This window comes from Cloeon dipterum, chromosome 1, assembly GCF_949628265.1.
Source record: "Cloeon dipterum chromosome 1, ieCloDipt1.1, whole genome shotgun sequence".
Taxonomy (NCBI): Eukaryota; Metazoa; Arthropoda; class Insecta; order Ephemeroptera; family Baetidae; genus Cloeon; species Cloeon dipterum.
In genome coordinates, this window is record NC_088786.1 from 28,658,202 (window position 1) to 28,671,975 (window position 13,774).

The following is a 13,774-nucleotide window of genomic DNA, read 5'->3' on the forward strand; positions in this document are numbered from 1 at the left end:
TTGCTCATAAATATATTTGTGACGTCATGTCGAGAAGCAGATGGCCCGCGGGAGGCTGCTGGGATATTCTTTTTTGATCCTCTTATATAGGAGGGGGCGGTCTTGCTTCTTAAAGTATAACAACACTCTTGGGCCAGTCGGTGTCGGAAAGCAGCTCTGGAGGACGCAGGTCGCACACAAGCCGCTGCTGCTGGTCCGGCGAAAAAACCAGTTTAGTTAACAAGAAGAGCGAGAGATGAGGTCTTGACACCGCCAACAAGAAGAGTAATTTCTGCTCCTATATGCCAGGTGAGCGCGCTCACTCGCACGAGAGAGCAACACTTTTATTGCGTTATAATAATCTGTCTCAATACAATTACCAGCGGGCCTGTCTGCAGCACCTCAATTGAGTTATCACTCTCGACTATCGCGTTATAATATTTTACAATTTTAAATGTCAAGTGGCATTTTTCCTCCAAAACGAGATCAGCTTTTCGGCTCTATTTAGTCTGGAAGCGCGAAATAAGGCGAATTTCCTTGTCAGCCTGCAAACGGGGCAGGATAATAAAAATACCAGGGACAACCATTTTTTGCATATATATATCGTTGCGAAATCGCGCATACTCTCAGGTCCGAAGATGCTGCTTTTATGCTAAATTGACATCTCAACGACTTCTCATACCGGAGAGCTCTCCACGCGCGCTTAAATGAAAAATAGTTTTGATGGCCAAAAATATGCCTCGCGGAGAGTGGGCAATTTAAAAGCAGTAGCCGAGAGAGTAAGGATGGATAATTTAAAAATACGAGCATCGTTTTGAAAGCACTTTTATCCTTCATAGAACTTCTTTAATTGACGCCTGCCTCCGTATAGTATAATAAAAGGCCTGGCGCGATGGGCAAAAAACCGCCCGCAAATGTTTTCAGCAACATTTTAATCACCACTGCCGCTCTCTGCTATTTTTTCTGTGATCTTGTTAGCGCTTACAACGTAAAGAGAAGCAAATATGTAGCCACAAAAAATTAAATGGTGGCAGCTAAAGAGCAAGAGTTTAATTTCGCGTGACGTCAAATTAGTGATAAAATTGAAATCTGCGCTTGATCTATTTATTGCGCGATGGGGAGTGCCTGGCAGCACCTCGTTATTTTCGCTTCGATTTAATCAGAAAAGCGTCCATAGAGTCGTATAATAATAAAAAGTTGTACCCTTGCTCGGCCGTTTGCTTTTTTTTCATTTTTAATTGGATTACAATCAGACTGGTGTCTGGCCAGAGTGCGCGATTCCTTGAACGCAGATCAGGTCGCCCGTCGCAGTGCGTTCCCACTCTGCGGCGGGAGAGCAAGTCGAGAGTCGAGTCGACGACGACTTCGAGCAGAGAGCTGCTTTTTTGCACTTCAATTGAGAGAAAAGGTCGCACGGGGCTGAGAGATGGTGAAATAATAAATTAAATTTATTCAGAAACACGGCCTGTACTTTTTATACCATACACACACGGGGCCTGCTGGAGTGTGTGTGTATGTTTACTCAAGGTCGACGGCAGTTAGACACAATTTGAAACTGCTGCTTACAGCCTCCGTTTTTAAAAAATTTCCTTTGCAGCCGCGGCCGGCCAAGCATAATGTTGCTCCTCTTGCTCACTGCTGCATATCTGGCCATCTTCTGCGTCGCCTGCGTCTCTCCGCAATCTAGTAATGGCTGGTCTGCATACACCGCTGCACCTCCCGACGAACTGCTCAATTTATGGATCGACAGTCGACAGGTCAAGATGTTCAGTGGTAAGGAGACAGCGCGCAGCAAAATCGAATTCTTCTCTCTTATTGTTCTCTCTCATGCGCACGGCCGCAATTTAATCGCCGCTGACGATCTAAACTCTCAGACCCGATCGCTAAGCCCTTTTGCTGCGCGCATAACCAGTCGATCGAATTAAAATATTCCCAGCTCCATAACATCCTGCCGAGAAATCAGATATCCAATATTTCTCGGTAGAGGCGACGCGTTCTCACCGTGTGTGCTAAAATTTCTCTTTTTGTCAAGTTTAGCCATCTCCATGGACATTTACGCGATCAGAGACGAGATCATCTCGCCCTACATTCTCGATCCCAGGTTTGAGGAGTATTTGCCTATAATTCCTTCTGAGGTAATGCCAACGCGGGAAAAATCGCAAAAATTACTTATGCCCGTATTTGTAGTTTGCCTACGTGAATTTCACTTGGCAGTCTGGCGTGAGGAAGTACGTATACCACTTCGACAAACTCGAGTCGCATAATGAGCAGATTTTAGAGGTCCCGCAGATTTCTATACCCATCAAAGGCCGTATACCAAAAAGACCTAAAGGTAAATTCGAAGAATCATTTTTAGAATCAAAATTTTGAATTTAGATTTTTGTTCGGGCTTGATGTAAATTTTCTGTAACATTTCAGGCTATTTAAATGTAGCAAAATAACCTCGTGGCAGATAAATTTTGTGGTCTTTTCGCGAATCTGATTACATTTTTACTCTTTTATAGTTTGTTTTCAAGAATGTCCAGAAATAAGGCAACCAAATCTTTATTGTGATATCTTTGTATGTTTAATTTGTAAAGTTACAAGTCTGCACGCAGGCGCAACTTAAGGTTTCCTACATCTACCTGTGCAATGAAAGACTAATAAATAAATTCATTAGTATTCAGTGTGAAGCTTCCATGTTCGGGACATGGTTGGGGCATCGCCAGATTCAGCATTGGTCTAAAAATTGAGCCTCGAAAATCGAAACCAAGCGAGGGAATGTCCCTGAGGGTAACCTTGAGGAAGGAGTGCGCCCAAAGAGGTTTGTATTAATTAATCTTCTCCGGTGTACCACACCAATTCGAACACATTAGACTTTAAATCGCGAAAATCTTGTCAAAATTGAATTAGTGAGTGGGAAATCTGCATCTGACCACCAGTTGTGGGCGCAGGGCCTGACCAAGAGTGCGACAAAAAGTGTGCCAACGATGGGTGGTGCAATGATGATAAGATTTGCCAGTGCAAAGAAGGCTACGTGGGACAGCATTGCCAGACGGCGCTTTGCTACCCACAGTGCATGAACGGAGGCAATTGCACTGCTCCTGGCATCTGCAGCTGCACTTACGGCTTCCAAGGACGGCACTGTGAAGGCGGTCAGTACGCTTCAGTCTTTATTTTCATTGAATACGCTAGACACTGTTAAACAAGTAATTCAAGCTAAAAAGTTATAATTAAACCAGCTGAATTTATTAACGAGCTCATAATATACAAGAGATTAAAGTTTTAAATTACAAAATGCATATTAACAACTTAAGTAATTTCAAATACAATAGACTAGGATCTAGACTTTGGTGGACAACGCGATAGCCGCCTTGCAGCCTACTTTAATCACAGCAGTCATTGCTTTGTAAAGGAAAGCCTGCTCGGCACCCTTGTCCAAGCCAGTGTCGTGATGTTCTTGCTCCTCGTCCCTACACTTTTTGATAGCAGCCATGATTTCGGCGTGCTTCTCTGGATTATCATTTGCCAATTTTCGCAGCTGATCATTGTAGTGCTCGACGATCGAGGCCTCAACCGCCACCGTGCAAGCCATAGCGCTCTTTTCGCCCAGCACCGCGCTTCCTGGAGTTAAAAAAATTAAATCTCAATTTGAAAGTTACAGTAGTAGCGAGAAAGCCAACCTGCGCCAAGTAAAAAGCCAGCTATGTGCCAGAAGGGCATGAGCGCGGTTGGGCGAACCCTGTGCTTCACCATCAGATCATCAAAAATTTTCTTGTGTTCCTTTTCTTGGTCCCACATATGCTGAATGAGTGCGGCAGACTTTGATCTTCCTGCTTGGCTACCTTGAATTACTCTCGTTTTTAAAGCATTCACGCTTCCTTACCGAGAACGGCCATCTGCCCAGCATAAATCCTGTTGGCGCCAAATTCGCCAGCATGGTCCACCCTGAGCATTCCGTGAACTTCATCTGAGATCTTTGTGTGCTTTTTTCGGAGGCAATTGTTGCATGCGAATTTGTTGGCCCGCAAATGCCTGAAACATTTTGTAAATTAAAACCCATTGTTTTTTTCCCGCAGGAATTTGCTTTGAAAAATGCCTCAATGGAGGAAAGTGCATTCAGAAGGACACTTGCGAGTGCACCAAAGGGTATTATGGACTGCGATGTGAATTTTGTAAGTTTGATTTTTATTACATTATACAATCTATAAAATTTTAATTCAGCTCGCTGCATTATTCCCTGTCTGAATGGAGGGCGGTGCAAAGGCGTTAACAAATGCCGCTGTCCGCAAGGCTATGGAGGAGACCACTGCGAAATCATCTACGGCACGAGATTCACGTCTAAAAGGAACTCCAAGAGGAACCACGGAAGCAGAAACGCAAGAGGGCACAACAGGAATTAAAAAAATAAATATTTTAGATGTAGCCTGTGATATATTTAAAATAAATTGTAATTTTCAAAATCAAATTATGCAATCAATAAAATGTTTCTTTTCTATTACAATTAAACGAAACAGATCAATCAACCAATATTCGTAAGGGTTCAGTGAGCCTTTTCAGTTTAAATTAATCATTGCGTACCATTAATGACATATGGGGGACTCACACTTTCCGCTCACTCACACTTCTCGCTCTGATGGGAAGATTCAATGTTAATCCCTATCCTAGCGAGAAGTGAGAGTTGGGCGAAAACGGTGAGTCTGCCATAAATCAATACAACTGACACTGGTAAATTTGTTTCAAAGACCATAACCTTGATTGATTTAAAAGAAAATTGACAATCGCGAAATCGGAAACACATAAAATTACACTTTCAAACTAATGAAAGAACTAAAAAAAAGAAATTGAATTTTTTCGAATTTTTTAATTTATCGCCAGCTTTAGTTTTTAGCAGGTGGTGAGTTAATTAATAAAAAAATACTCTTGCTTGAAGTTATTTAATGTATTAATAATATTAATTTAGTTTTCTCAAAATAATGAGCCTTGAAAACGTTTATGAGAGTTCCAAGCATTAAGAGAACTTATCAAGGAAAAAAATTTAATATCATATAGCACTTACGTAATTGGTGCATTCAATATTACGTAATAAAATAAATAATTTTGGTTAACAATTTTTTGCTTTGAAGATCGGCAGTGCGAGGTTTGCTTTTGCTGGTAGGCACTTTGCCGCCTTTTCCAGCGAACCGTTAGTTACGCCCCCGTTTCATAGATGTCCCCCATCAGCGCGTCGGTACTGCCGATGGAAACTTGAGTTTCGTGCTGCGATTTCCAGCGCGATTTTTCACCCAGGTAAGCATCCGGGGCTGGACTGAAGTGTCCGAAATCCGCGCATTGCGCTCGACCAACGCGTCAACGCGTACGAAAGCGGCTTCGGACAGAGCGGGGACGGCAGAGCCGCAAAGTTAGGTCCTTCCGTCTATCGCGCAGACTCAAAATGGCTCCCTCGGCAAAGTTTGTTGTGCGCTCGCAATGCAATGGGGCAATGGATCGATATTCATGGTTGACGAAGGGCAGCGGCTCAAGCTAAAGAGTTAGGTCGGCCGAGGGCGGTGTTATAGACCAGGTTGCGCGGCGGGGGTGTCGAAAAGCGACCTGCAACTCACCTGAGGGCCGGCGAAAGGCGCAGAGACATAGTTTCGTGCTGAAATGACCCTCCCTCCACGCAGGTGCGTACGCAGCCGTAGTGTACAAATTTTAACTGGGCTTGCTCGTAGCACATGATGTCTAGCGCGCTTCATCCTTTCTGTCAAATTATTTTTCGCACCCTCGCGGCGCAAGTCGCGCAGCGCGGGCCGGCTCCGGCCCGCTGACGGCGTCCGCGGGCCGCAGCCGGCCGCTCGGGGGGCCTTTGGCATTTTATTTCGGGATGCGGAAGCCATCTTCGATATTGACCCGAAAATAAATACGACTTCCTCGCGGACGGCCAGTCCTTCGTGATTCTGGACGGCAGCGAAATCCGAGCAAATCGCGTTTAAAGTCGTGAAACTGCCCGGCTTAGGGGTCGAAGGTCATTATTTTACATTCTCGCCTTGATGTTGAGTAATGGCAAGGGCAGCTGAAAGCAACCCCCTCTCGGTATCGGCGGCTTCAAGTAATTATTGATTTTTCCGACGCCGCTTTCGAAGCGGCAGAAAATACAAAGAGCGATGATGGAAGCGACCGAACCCTATTAAATCAGAAGCAGACCGGCTGCGATCACCCCTCCTTACGACATACCCTGTACCTTTTTCTTTTATTAAGCGTGAAAAGGGTTGTTTGGTTTTATAACAAAGCTCTTTTCTTGTCGTTTTTGCAGAATCTTCAGCAAAAGTAGAAAAAATTAGTTTTAAAAAAGTAGCCATCAAGGTGTACACAGCCTCTATGAGTGCTGCCGGTGCTGAGGTACGGCTTTCTGAGGTCTTCTTACTCTCACTGTGTCTTGCGAGGCCAATGATCCCTCTGATTTAAATACATAAACACTGAGCCAGCAGCAGCAGCATCATTATTTGTCAACAAAATGCATCCGCATGCGCTAACACGACTAAATTCAAATGCTCGCATACATGGCCTCGTGTGTGTCGCTCCAGCTAATAGTTCATACTCAAGCTCGTTGTGTTTTCTTATTTTATGCTTAGATGTAGGGAATTCAGATAAAATACCCTTTAAATCAGTGTTCGTCAGATTAAGTTGTGCCTAAGGCACACTGCCATATCACCAAATACACCATTTGAAACAAACACCACTTCATGTTAAATGAAGTTGTTTTATTTTAAAATAATTTGCTTTTCCCATTTTTTTATATGAAATGAAACGATTTAATAAAATATAGCTTTGCTCTTAGGAAGTCAGTTTGCTGAGCAAACCTCTTTAACCGGACTTTGGTTGTTTAAATTATCTTAAAAAATTGTTGGCCATCACAAAATAACTGAAGTGATACAATTTGGACGTGAATAATATTTTTTTTTATCTTCACTGGTATAGTTTATTAAGTTTGACATTGATTGAACACTGTTTTAAGTTGTAACTTAACCAACACCGAAGTGAGAAAAGCATGTTGCATCTCCTTGTTCTGTGTTATTTCCTCTAAGACAAGTCGCCTCTTTTTCAACGTAGCGCGTCTTGCAGAGTCAGCAGAGCCCTTCCATGGTGACGATGAGTGCTGCTACTAGTGGTGAAGCGCAGATAGTGATAACCAGCAACTCTCCCAGCAACGAAGGGGCTGGTGGCGCGGACGCAAACTTAGCCCACATGGTGTCCGATAACGAGGACAACAACATGCCGTCGTCCCCTGATTCGACGTGCTTTGACGACGACGACGATGACGATGATGACTGTGGAACCGATCTCATGGCTGTGGCCATGAACGATGACGTCACGGCCCAACTTGCTGCTGCAGGTGAAACTTAAATATCTTTACCGACATTAAAATTGGTTTGGGGTTGTCAAGTTGAATTCATCCTTGGCAATTAAAAATTCCTATCCTCACAGTAAAACAAAGTATCTTAATCATCAAGCTGCTTTTCCCTTTTTTGCAACAGATGCATTCATTTGTAACTTAGGACTAAATATCCATCCTTTTTGCAGGGCCTGTCGGTGTTGCGGCAGCAGCAGCCATAGCATCATCTAAAAAACGGAAACGGCCTCACTCATTTGAGACAAACCCCTCCATAAGAAAGAGACAGCAAAATAGGTTGCTGAGGAAATTAAGGGTAAACCTTGGCTAGAATCGTGCGGGCTGTAAAATTACAAAAATCCTAATTTCTCTTAGCAAACAATCGACGAATTTGCCACAAGAGTCGGCCAGCAAGCTGTTGTGCTGGTGGGAACTCCAGGAAAACCAAACAACAGTTTCAAAGTCTTCGGCGCGAAACCCCTAGAGGATGTGGTATGGTCCGCCTTACTAGCTCATGATCAGCTTTTACCATTGAATTTGGCAGGTGCGGAATCTCAGATCTGTTATCATGCAAGAGTTGGAGAGCGCCTTGGCACAGCAGGCGCCTCCGCCACCTCAGGAAGATCCGTCTTTGTATGAGCTACCTCCCTTGGTGATCGATGGAATTCCAACACCAGTGGAGAAAATGACTCAGGCACAACTGCGTGCTTTTATTCCACTTATGCTAAAATATTCCACAGGTAAAAGATATGACATGTAATTTTTCAATCAAGCAATTCGTGGAAATTTGAATTTTAGGTCGTGGTAAACCTGGCTGGGGAAGGGAATCAACCCGTCCACCATGGTGGCCAAAGGACTTGCCTTGGGCCAACGTCAGAATGGACGCCAGATCAGAAGAAGAGAAACAAAAGGTGAGCTGTCTGTGCAGTGGCTCATGCAGATTAATGAAAGATTTGTTTTGCCGTTCAGATATCATGGACACACGCGCTTCGTCAGATAGTCATTAACTGCTATAAGTTCCACGGTCGGGATGACCTCTTACCTGCATTTAACGAAGACGAAGAGTCCAAGCCTTCTGTCCAAGCACTGAATTCTACTATAAAAGTACACAAAATCACGAGTCCCAACCTCACCTCAGCTGGACAGCAGCAAACTCAAGTAGCAGTTAATCTTTTGAAAATTCTTTGTTCTAACATAATTTATGTTTCCAGGTTCAACAGTTTGCCCCAGCCGTTCTGCAAACAATCAGCAATCCAGATGGCACTGTATCTATCATTCAGGTTGATCCGAATAACCCCATCATAACTCTGCCTGACGGCACCACCGCACAGGTGCAGGGAGTTGCAACCGTAAGTGTTGTCTACAATCTCTTATTTATCACCACGATTGTTAGACTTACTGAACAATTGTTTTAAAATTGCTCATGTCCATTTACAGGGCGAACTCCCAGCAGTTTTCCAAATACACACTGGCACAGGGCAAGATGGCGCCACTACAGTTCACGCTGTGCAAGCCCTTTCCGACGTGACCCATGGTGAAGGCGGCAGTGTGTCAGTCGACCTGAACACAGTTACTGAAGCCACGCTCGGCCAGGACGGCCAGCTTATTCTCACTGGGGAAGACGGACATGGTAGGATTTGCATCATTAGGCTAGAGCAATAGTCAGATAATTTTAGGATAATTAATATGAAGTATGATGTGTGTTTAATTTTTGATTGCTTTCTGTGCCTTTTCTGTCATTTATGAATGGCAATTAAAACTTATTTTCTCCAGCAATAAAATCTCCGTTATTTTATTTTGCTTTGGAACCCTCCGTTTTTTTTGGGTTATCGTCATTACTAACCACTTCATTTCTGACTTGATTCGTTTTGACATCCCGTGCATGCTTGGTGGTAGTCTATCTTTCTCTGTCTCTACCTGTCTAATTAACCTCTCCTGGTGACAGAATATCGGGTCATGGTGGCATCCGCAGCCCCTCAGGGCCAAGACGCATCCGGCACAATCGAAGGAACTTCAGCTTCTAATGATCGTTTATTGGCAGGTTACCCTGTTTCTGTGTCGGGCATGATTACAGTGCCAGTCGGCGCCAATATGTACCAAACTGTGGTTGCCAACATTCAGCAACTGCAAACCCAGTCAGACGGAACCACAGTCCAGGTACTGCCTTGCCTGTTGAAAGGTGCTCGCCTGTTCTAAGATGAGATGTTCGCGGCGTTTCAGGTAGTAACACCGGTAGTGCAAGTTCCAAAGGTGGAGGGTGGAAATGCGGACGGCATCGAGACCATTACGGTCGGACCGGGAGGAATGGTCGTCGGACAAGAGGGACAAGTGCTGCAGGTGGTATCTCTGAAGGACGCACAATCACTGAAGGCGGTCACGCCACCGCCGATTAAGGAGGAGTCGGAGGTGACCGTGGTGGTCAGTGCGGCCAACTCGAGCGAAAATTAATTTCGGTCCGTTTATGCATGTAATTTTTGACCATCCTTTCTCGTTCGGGGAAATGGAGTACTCGTAATTTGGTGTCTCCTTTGTTGAAATCGCGTTTTTGAAGGTCCAAATTTAAGGTACTTAAGGCGTTGTTCTGTAAGAAGTCTTTGTTGTAGTTATTGAGAAAACGACTCTGTTGTGTATTTGGTGAAATGATCATGCACTGTGGTGTACAAAAATTTACTGGCGGTTCACACCAGCTCTCCATTGTAATTCATCATTCTAGACTAACCCTTATTACAACCTCGGAAGCAGTAGCGTCGACTCGCCTGTATTTTGTCTCTAGGTGTACCCGTTCGGTACAGATATTTTCTCCACTCTTGTAAATGAGCTTTACCAAATTTTTTAACCGACGATTGAAATCTGAACGAACACTATTTTAGAGCATGGAATCATTATTTATCGAGTGTTGGCGAGAAAAACGCAAGGCGCGAGGTTTTGATTCAAATTTATAGAAATTCTGTCGTCACATTGAAAGTGTATCTCATTATGTATATGTTTATCACGCATATAAATGGAAAGTGTCATTGTTATATTTCTGGGCTAATTTACTTGCATTACGTAACTGCTTTCAACTATGCCATCATAGAACGGAAATATTTACCTCAAATAATTAATTTTTATGTTGTTTACTAGTCGTTGGTGTGAATAATTCACAGAGTTTGATACTTTTGATCTAAATCGCCGAAGCAAGATTTGAGTTTCTAATTTTTAAAAGGGAGACATAGCCACTTTATTGATGTTCATTACGCTATTATTGATTGTCCTGCTGAAAGCATATTTTTAAATTTGTTTCCTAGTTTGTTTTAATTGATTGTACAGAGTTGTTAGGTTAAAATGATTTAATGCGTGAGAGCGAACAGTCGGGGGAGGTCCGTTCACTCTCACGCAGTTGCAGCCAAAGCATTGTCAAAGCCACAGTCCCGAATTGTGGTAACTGCCGCCGTTTGTTCTTTCTTTTAAATATTATGAATGCATCACATATTTCAATACCATTGCCTTGATCATTCATCATTGTGTGTAGTGCAGTATTACCATGTTTGAAACTGAAACTGATTATAAAGATCAAACTATAATTCTGAATGTGTAGTACCAAAATAATATACACTCTTTCATTTCAAATTGTCAACCCAGCTTTATAGTTTAACTTAAATGTTCAGTGAAAATAAAATTTTAATTACAAAAAATCACAGCACTACATTCAAACATTAGTCTTCGTATTGAGCGACGCACAGAGTGACATTGGTGCCACCAAAGCCAAATGAGTTTTTTAATGCCACACGTCTGCCGCCAGTTTCCCACTTTTGCTTCTCCTTGGCGACAAGGTTCAGCTTGGAAAGATCGTCGGGGATTAGGTCGAGGTTCAGGGTCGGCGGCACCCAACCGCTCTGGCACGCCATGACAACAAAGACCGCCTCCAGAGCGCCGGCCGCGCCAAGCAAGTGCCCGTGGGCGCCTTTGGTGGCAGAAATCCTGATCTTCTCCAGGTGATCACCAAAAACCAGTCTCAGAGCTTTGATCTCCACTTCGTCCCCCATGGGGGTGGAGGTGGCGTGGGCGTTGACGTGTCCGACCTCCTCCGGTTCCACGTCTGCAACCTCAAGAGCTCTTCGTACCGCCAAGGATGCTCCGAGGCCGTCGGTGGAGGGTGCCGTCGGGTGGTGCGCGTCCCCTGACGACCCGTACCCCAGCACCTCCGCGTAGATCCGTGCGTTTCGGCACACAGCATGCTCCAAGTCCTCAAGCACCAACACAGCCGCCCCCTCCCCCATGACGAAGCCGTCGCGGCTCTTGTCAAAAGGACGGGAGGCCCTGGTCGGCTCGTCGTTGAACCCCGTGCTCAGGGCTCGCAGTCTGCAGAAGGCGGCGATCGCCAGCGGACTGACCGCCGCCTCGCACCCTCCACAGACCATCACCTTGGCCGAGCCCTCCCTGATCAGTCGCGCAGAGTCGGCGATCGAATGCGAGCCGGTGGCGCAGGCAGTGGACAAACAGTGGTTTGGGCCGCGGAAGCCGTACCGCATGCTCAGGTGTCCGGCGGCCAGGTTGGGGAGGATGCGGGGGACAAAGTAGGGGTTGACTCTGCTGTGGCCTCTCTGGGACATCAGCTGCGACGAGTCTGCGATGTCCACCAGGTCGACCATGCCCATTCCCAGGGAGACGCCAGTCTCGTTGCGCCCTTGCTCGTCCTTCGGATGCCACTGGGCGTCATCTAGGGCCTCTTGGGCTGCCACCAAGGCGTAGGCTGTGGCCGGAGCCATCGTCCGGAGGTCGGACTTCGGGATGAACTTCTCAAGGTCCAGCTTGTGCTCCTCCGTGGCGCCGCGCGGAACGAGGGCGGCCACTCGACAAGGCAGTTTGGCAAAGCTCTCGGACTCCAGCTTGGTAATGCCAGATTGACCCTCTAGCAGCTGCATCCACACGTGCTGGACTCCGCAGCCCAGCGGCGAAACTACTCCCATGCCGGTCACCACGACTCGCCTCGGAACAGCGGCTTTCAAAACGCCGGCTGACCATCGCGACATGCGAGCTCCTCCGCCGTTGCGAGGGAGCAGGATCCTCAGCAGCATTGCGGTGTCCATCGTTGCATGTGGAGTCCAACGATGGACGTCTCAATGAGCCCTCTAGACCGGAGGAAAATTATGTTCCACAGTCCACGCACAGCAACAACAAAAAACATCTGTTTGATCGCGCATGCCGCATTTACTTTACTCTTACTTCAATGGGCATGCGTTTTTCACGAATGTTAAAGGTATGCTTTTTGCTGCACATATCTCTCACGCGGGTTGCATACACGAAATGACAAGGGGCTAGAACAACCATAATAATATCTCAAAGGTACGTACTTCAGATATAAGATTTTTTCGATTTTTATTTCTTCATTCCAAAAACCACAAACAATCAATAAACTTTTGTAATCCATATTATTATAGTAGATTCAAAACAAATAGCACAGCACACCGTATTATTTTATGGTTCTATATTTTTTTCATGTATGTAGTACCAAAATTTTTAAGGGTTTTTTATGTCCAACCGGCTAGGATTTCTGCTGGTGGTTCATCATTATTTTCGGTTCTATTTACAGCTGTTGATCGTTTTGTAGGCTAAATAAATATAAATTCTAAAAATCACATTTTTGTGGCAGTGAAATAATATCCTACTCCAATTTCGCCAATTCCTAGTCCTGCCTCCGCGTCACCTTGCCCTGCTACTTCAGTTTTCTTATTGTTAGTCTTTTTGCCAATGATTTTTATAACCTGTATTATATGTTAATTATAAGGTACAATTAAAATTAATTTGTGTAAACTTAAAATTATATTATGGTGCGAAAACGAATCATGAACAAGTTCGTAATTTTATCAATGTATTCTTACCTGCACGCATGATATACCGATTATAAAAATCAGTATGAACAAAGCTATTGGCAAAATAAATATTCCAATTTTTCCACCATTAAATCCTCCTTTGTGAGCCACTGCACAAACAATGTTAAAGGTAAAGAACTGTATAATTGCGATAAAAAGCACAAATTTTCTCCACAGGTTCAAACTGTCTCCTAAAATATGGAAAATGAAAATAATAGATTTTGCAAACATTTTTATATAAAAATACACTACAACCTTGAGGAAGGAGCTTCTCAGATAATTTTGCTACACAGGACACCATATTTTCAAGCAGCAACTGCGGTGCAAACTCTGACGCAGCCTCGCGCGTATTATTGTGCTGACAATGAGAGTGAGTACATATAATCAAAATGCAATCAAGAAACGGGTATATATGTTTTACACGGGTCAAACAGACCCAAACATTGCAGCTATTAGCATTATAGCAATGAGTTTTTTCGCATTATAAGACCTCCACTCTGTCTGTAATCTATATTTTCGAATGCTTTTTGAATTTTTCTTTGATTTTTTATAAAATATATTTTACTCTCTTGCTTATATAAGTCCAGGATTT

General features: G+C 44.3%; 4 protein-coding genes across 16 annotated transcripts; 2 read left to right on the forward strand and 2 right to left on the reverse strand.

The window, feature by feature from the left end:
- The first annotated feature begins 118 nt into the window (after nt 1-118).
- LOC135934558 (protein shifted-like) lies at nt 119-4,443 on the forward strand. 4 transcript variants are annotated; one of them, XM_065476413.1, is made up of 8 exons: nt 119-288; nt 1,577-1,752; nt 2,017-2,114; nt 2,167-2,311; nt 2,639-2,782; nt 2,913-3,113; nt 4,038-4,133; nt 4,183-4,443. In XM_065476413.1, exons 2-8 carry the CDS (start codon nt 1,596-1,598, stop codon nt 4,359-4,361), a joined length of 1,020 nt encoding a protein of 339 aa, XP_065332485.1. In that variant the 5' UTR covers nt 119-288; nt 1,577-1,595; the 3' UTR covers nt 4,362-4,443. The 4 variants fall into 4 exon arrangements, with proteins under 4 accessions (XP_065332485.1, XP_065332483.1, XP_065332484.1 ...); XM_065476411.1 differs by having other exon boundaries at nt 120-288; nt 2,901-3,113; XM_065476412.1 differs by lacking the exon at nt 119-288 and adding an exon at nt 833-1,408 and having other exon boundaries at nt 2,901-3,113.
- On the reverse strand, nt 3,186-5,710 carry Coq7 (ubiquinone biosynthesis protein COQ7, mitochondrial). Of its 2 annotated transcripts, none has more exons than XM_065476419.1 (4): nt 5,562-5,710; nt 3,845-3,993; nt 3,642-3,791; nt 3,186-3,582 (listed from the first exon to the last, which is right to left on the reverse strand). In XM_065476419.1, the coding sequence occupies exons 1-4, from the start codon at nt 5,675-5,677 to the stop codon at nt 3,302-3,304; spliced, it is 696 nt and encodes a 231-aa protein (XP_065332491.1). In that variant the 5' UTR covers nt 5,678-5,710; the 3' UTR covers nt 3,186-3,301. The 2 variants fall into 2 exon arrangements, with proteins under 2 accessions (XP_065332491.1, XP_065332490.1); XM_065476418.1 differs by having other exon boundaries at nt 3,642-3,794.
- Nucleotides 5,126-10,918, forward strand: LOC135934553 (DNA-binding protein P3A2-like). Of its 9 annotated transcripts, none has more exons than XM_065476400.1 (12): nt 5,162-5,247; nt 6,254-6,339; nt 7,063-7,333; nt 7,522-7,646; nt 7,706-7,822; nt 7,875-8,070; nt 8,129-8,241; nt 8,300-8,491; nt 8,542-8,679; nt 8,768-8,960; nt 9,276-9,487; nt 9,551-10,918. In XM_065476400.1, the coding sequence occupies exons 2-12, from the start codon at nt 6,319-6,321 to the stop codon at nt 9,776-9,778; spliced, it is 1,806 nt and encodes a 601-aa protein (XP_065332472.1). In that variant the 5' UTR covers nt 5,162-5,247; nt 6,254-6,318; the 3' UTR covers nt 9,779-10,918. The 9 variants fall into 9 exon arrangements, with proteins under 9 accessions (XP_065332474.1, XP_065332476.1, XP_065332472.1 ...); XM_065476401.1 differs by lacking the exon at nt 5,162-5,247 and adding an exon at nt 5,272-5,624; XM_065476397.1 differs by lacking the exon at nt 5,162-5,247 and adding an exon at nt 5,831-6,049.
- On the reverse strand, nt 9,924-12,507 carry LOC135934555 (3-oxoacyl-[acyl-carrier-protein] synthase, mitochondrial). Its single transcript, XM_065476407.1, has one exon. The coding sequence runs from the start codon at nt 12,397-12,399 to the stop codon at nt 11,026-11,028; it is 1,374 nt and encodes a 457-aa protein (XP_065332479.1). The 5' UTR covers nt 12,400-12,507; the 3' UTR covers nt 9,924-11,025.
- Between the last annotated feature and the right edge of the window lie 1,267 nt (nt 12,508-13,774).

Excerpts from the sequence above, each read along its gene's own strand:
- LOC135934553 (XM_065476397.1), top strand. The coding sequence starts at position 6,001 with ATGGCAAGGGCAGCTGAAAGCAACCCCCTCTCGGTATCGGCGGCTTCA. Across the intron at positions 8,071-8,128 it reads TATGCTAAAATATTCCACAG|GTCGTGGTAAACCTGGCTGG; the intron begins GTAAAAGATATG and ends TTTGAATTTTAG. Across the intron at positions 8,492-8,541 it reads GACAGCAGCAAACTCAAGTA|GTTCAACAGTTTGCCCCAGC; the intron begins GCAGTTAATCTT and ends TTATGTTTCCAG.
- LOC135934555 (XM_065476407.1), bottom strand. The coding sequence starts at position 12,399 with ATGGACACCGCAATGCTGCTGAGGATCCTGCTCCCTCGCAACGGCGGA.
- Coq7 (XM_065476418.1), bottom strand. The coding sequence starts at position 5,677 with ATGTGCTACGAGCAAGCCCAGTTAAAATTTGTACACTACGGCTGCGTA. Across the intron at positions 3,795-3,844 it reads TGGGCAGATGGCCGTTCTCG|CAGGAAGATCAAAGTCTGCC; the intron begins GTAAGGAAGCGT and ends AAGGTAGCCAAG. Across the intron at positions 3,583-3,641 it reads TGGCTTTTTACTTGGCGCAG|GAAGCGCGGTGCTGGGCGAA; the intron begins GTTGGCTTTCTC and ends TTTTAACTCCAG.
- LOC135934558 (XM_065476411.1), top strand. The coding sequence starts at position 1,596 with ATGTTGCTCCTCTTGCTCACTGCTGCATATCTGGCCATCTTCTGCGTC. Across the intron at positions 2,115-2,166 it reads TGCCTATAATTCCTTCTGAG|TTTGCCTACGTGAATTTCAC; the intron begins GTAATGCCAACG and ends CCGTATTTGTAG. Across the intron at positions 3,114-4,037 it reads AGGACGGCACTGTGAAGGCG|GAATTTGCTTTGAAAAATGC; the intron begins GTCAGTACGCTT and ends TTTTTCCCGCAG.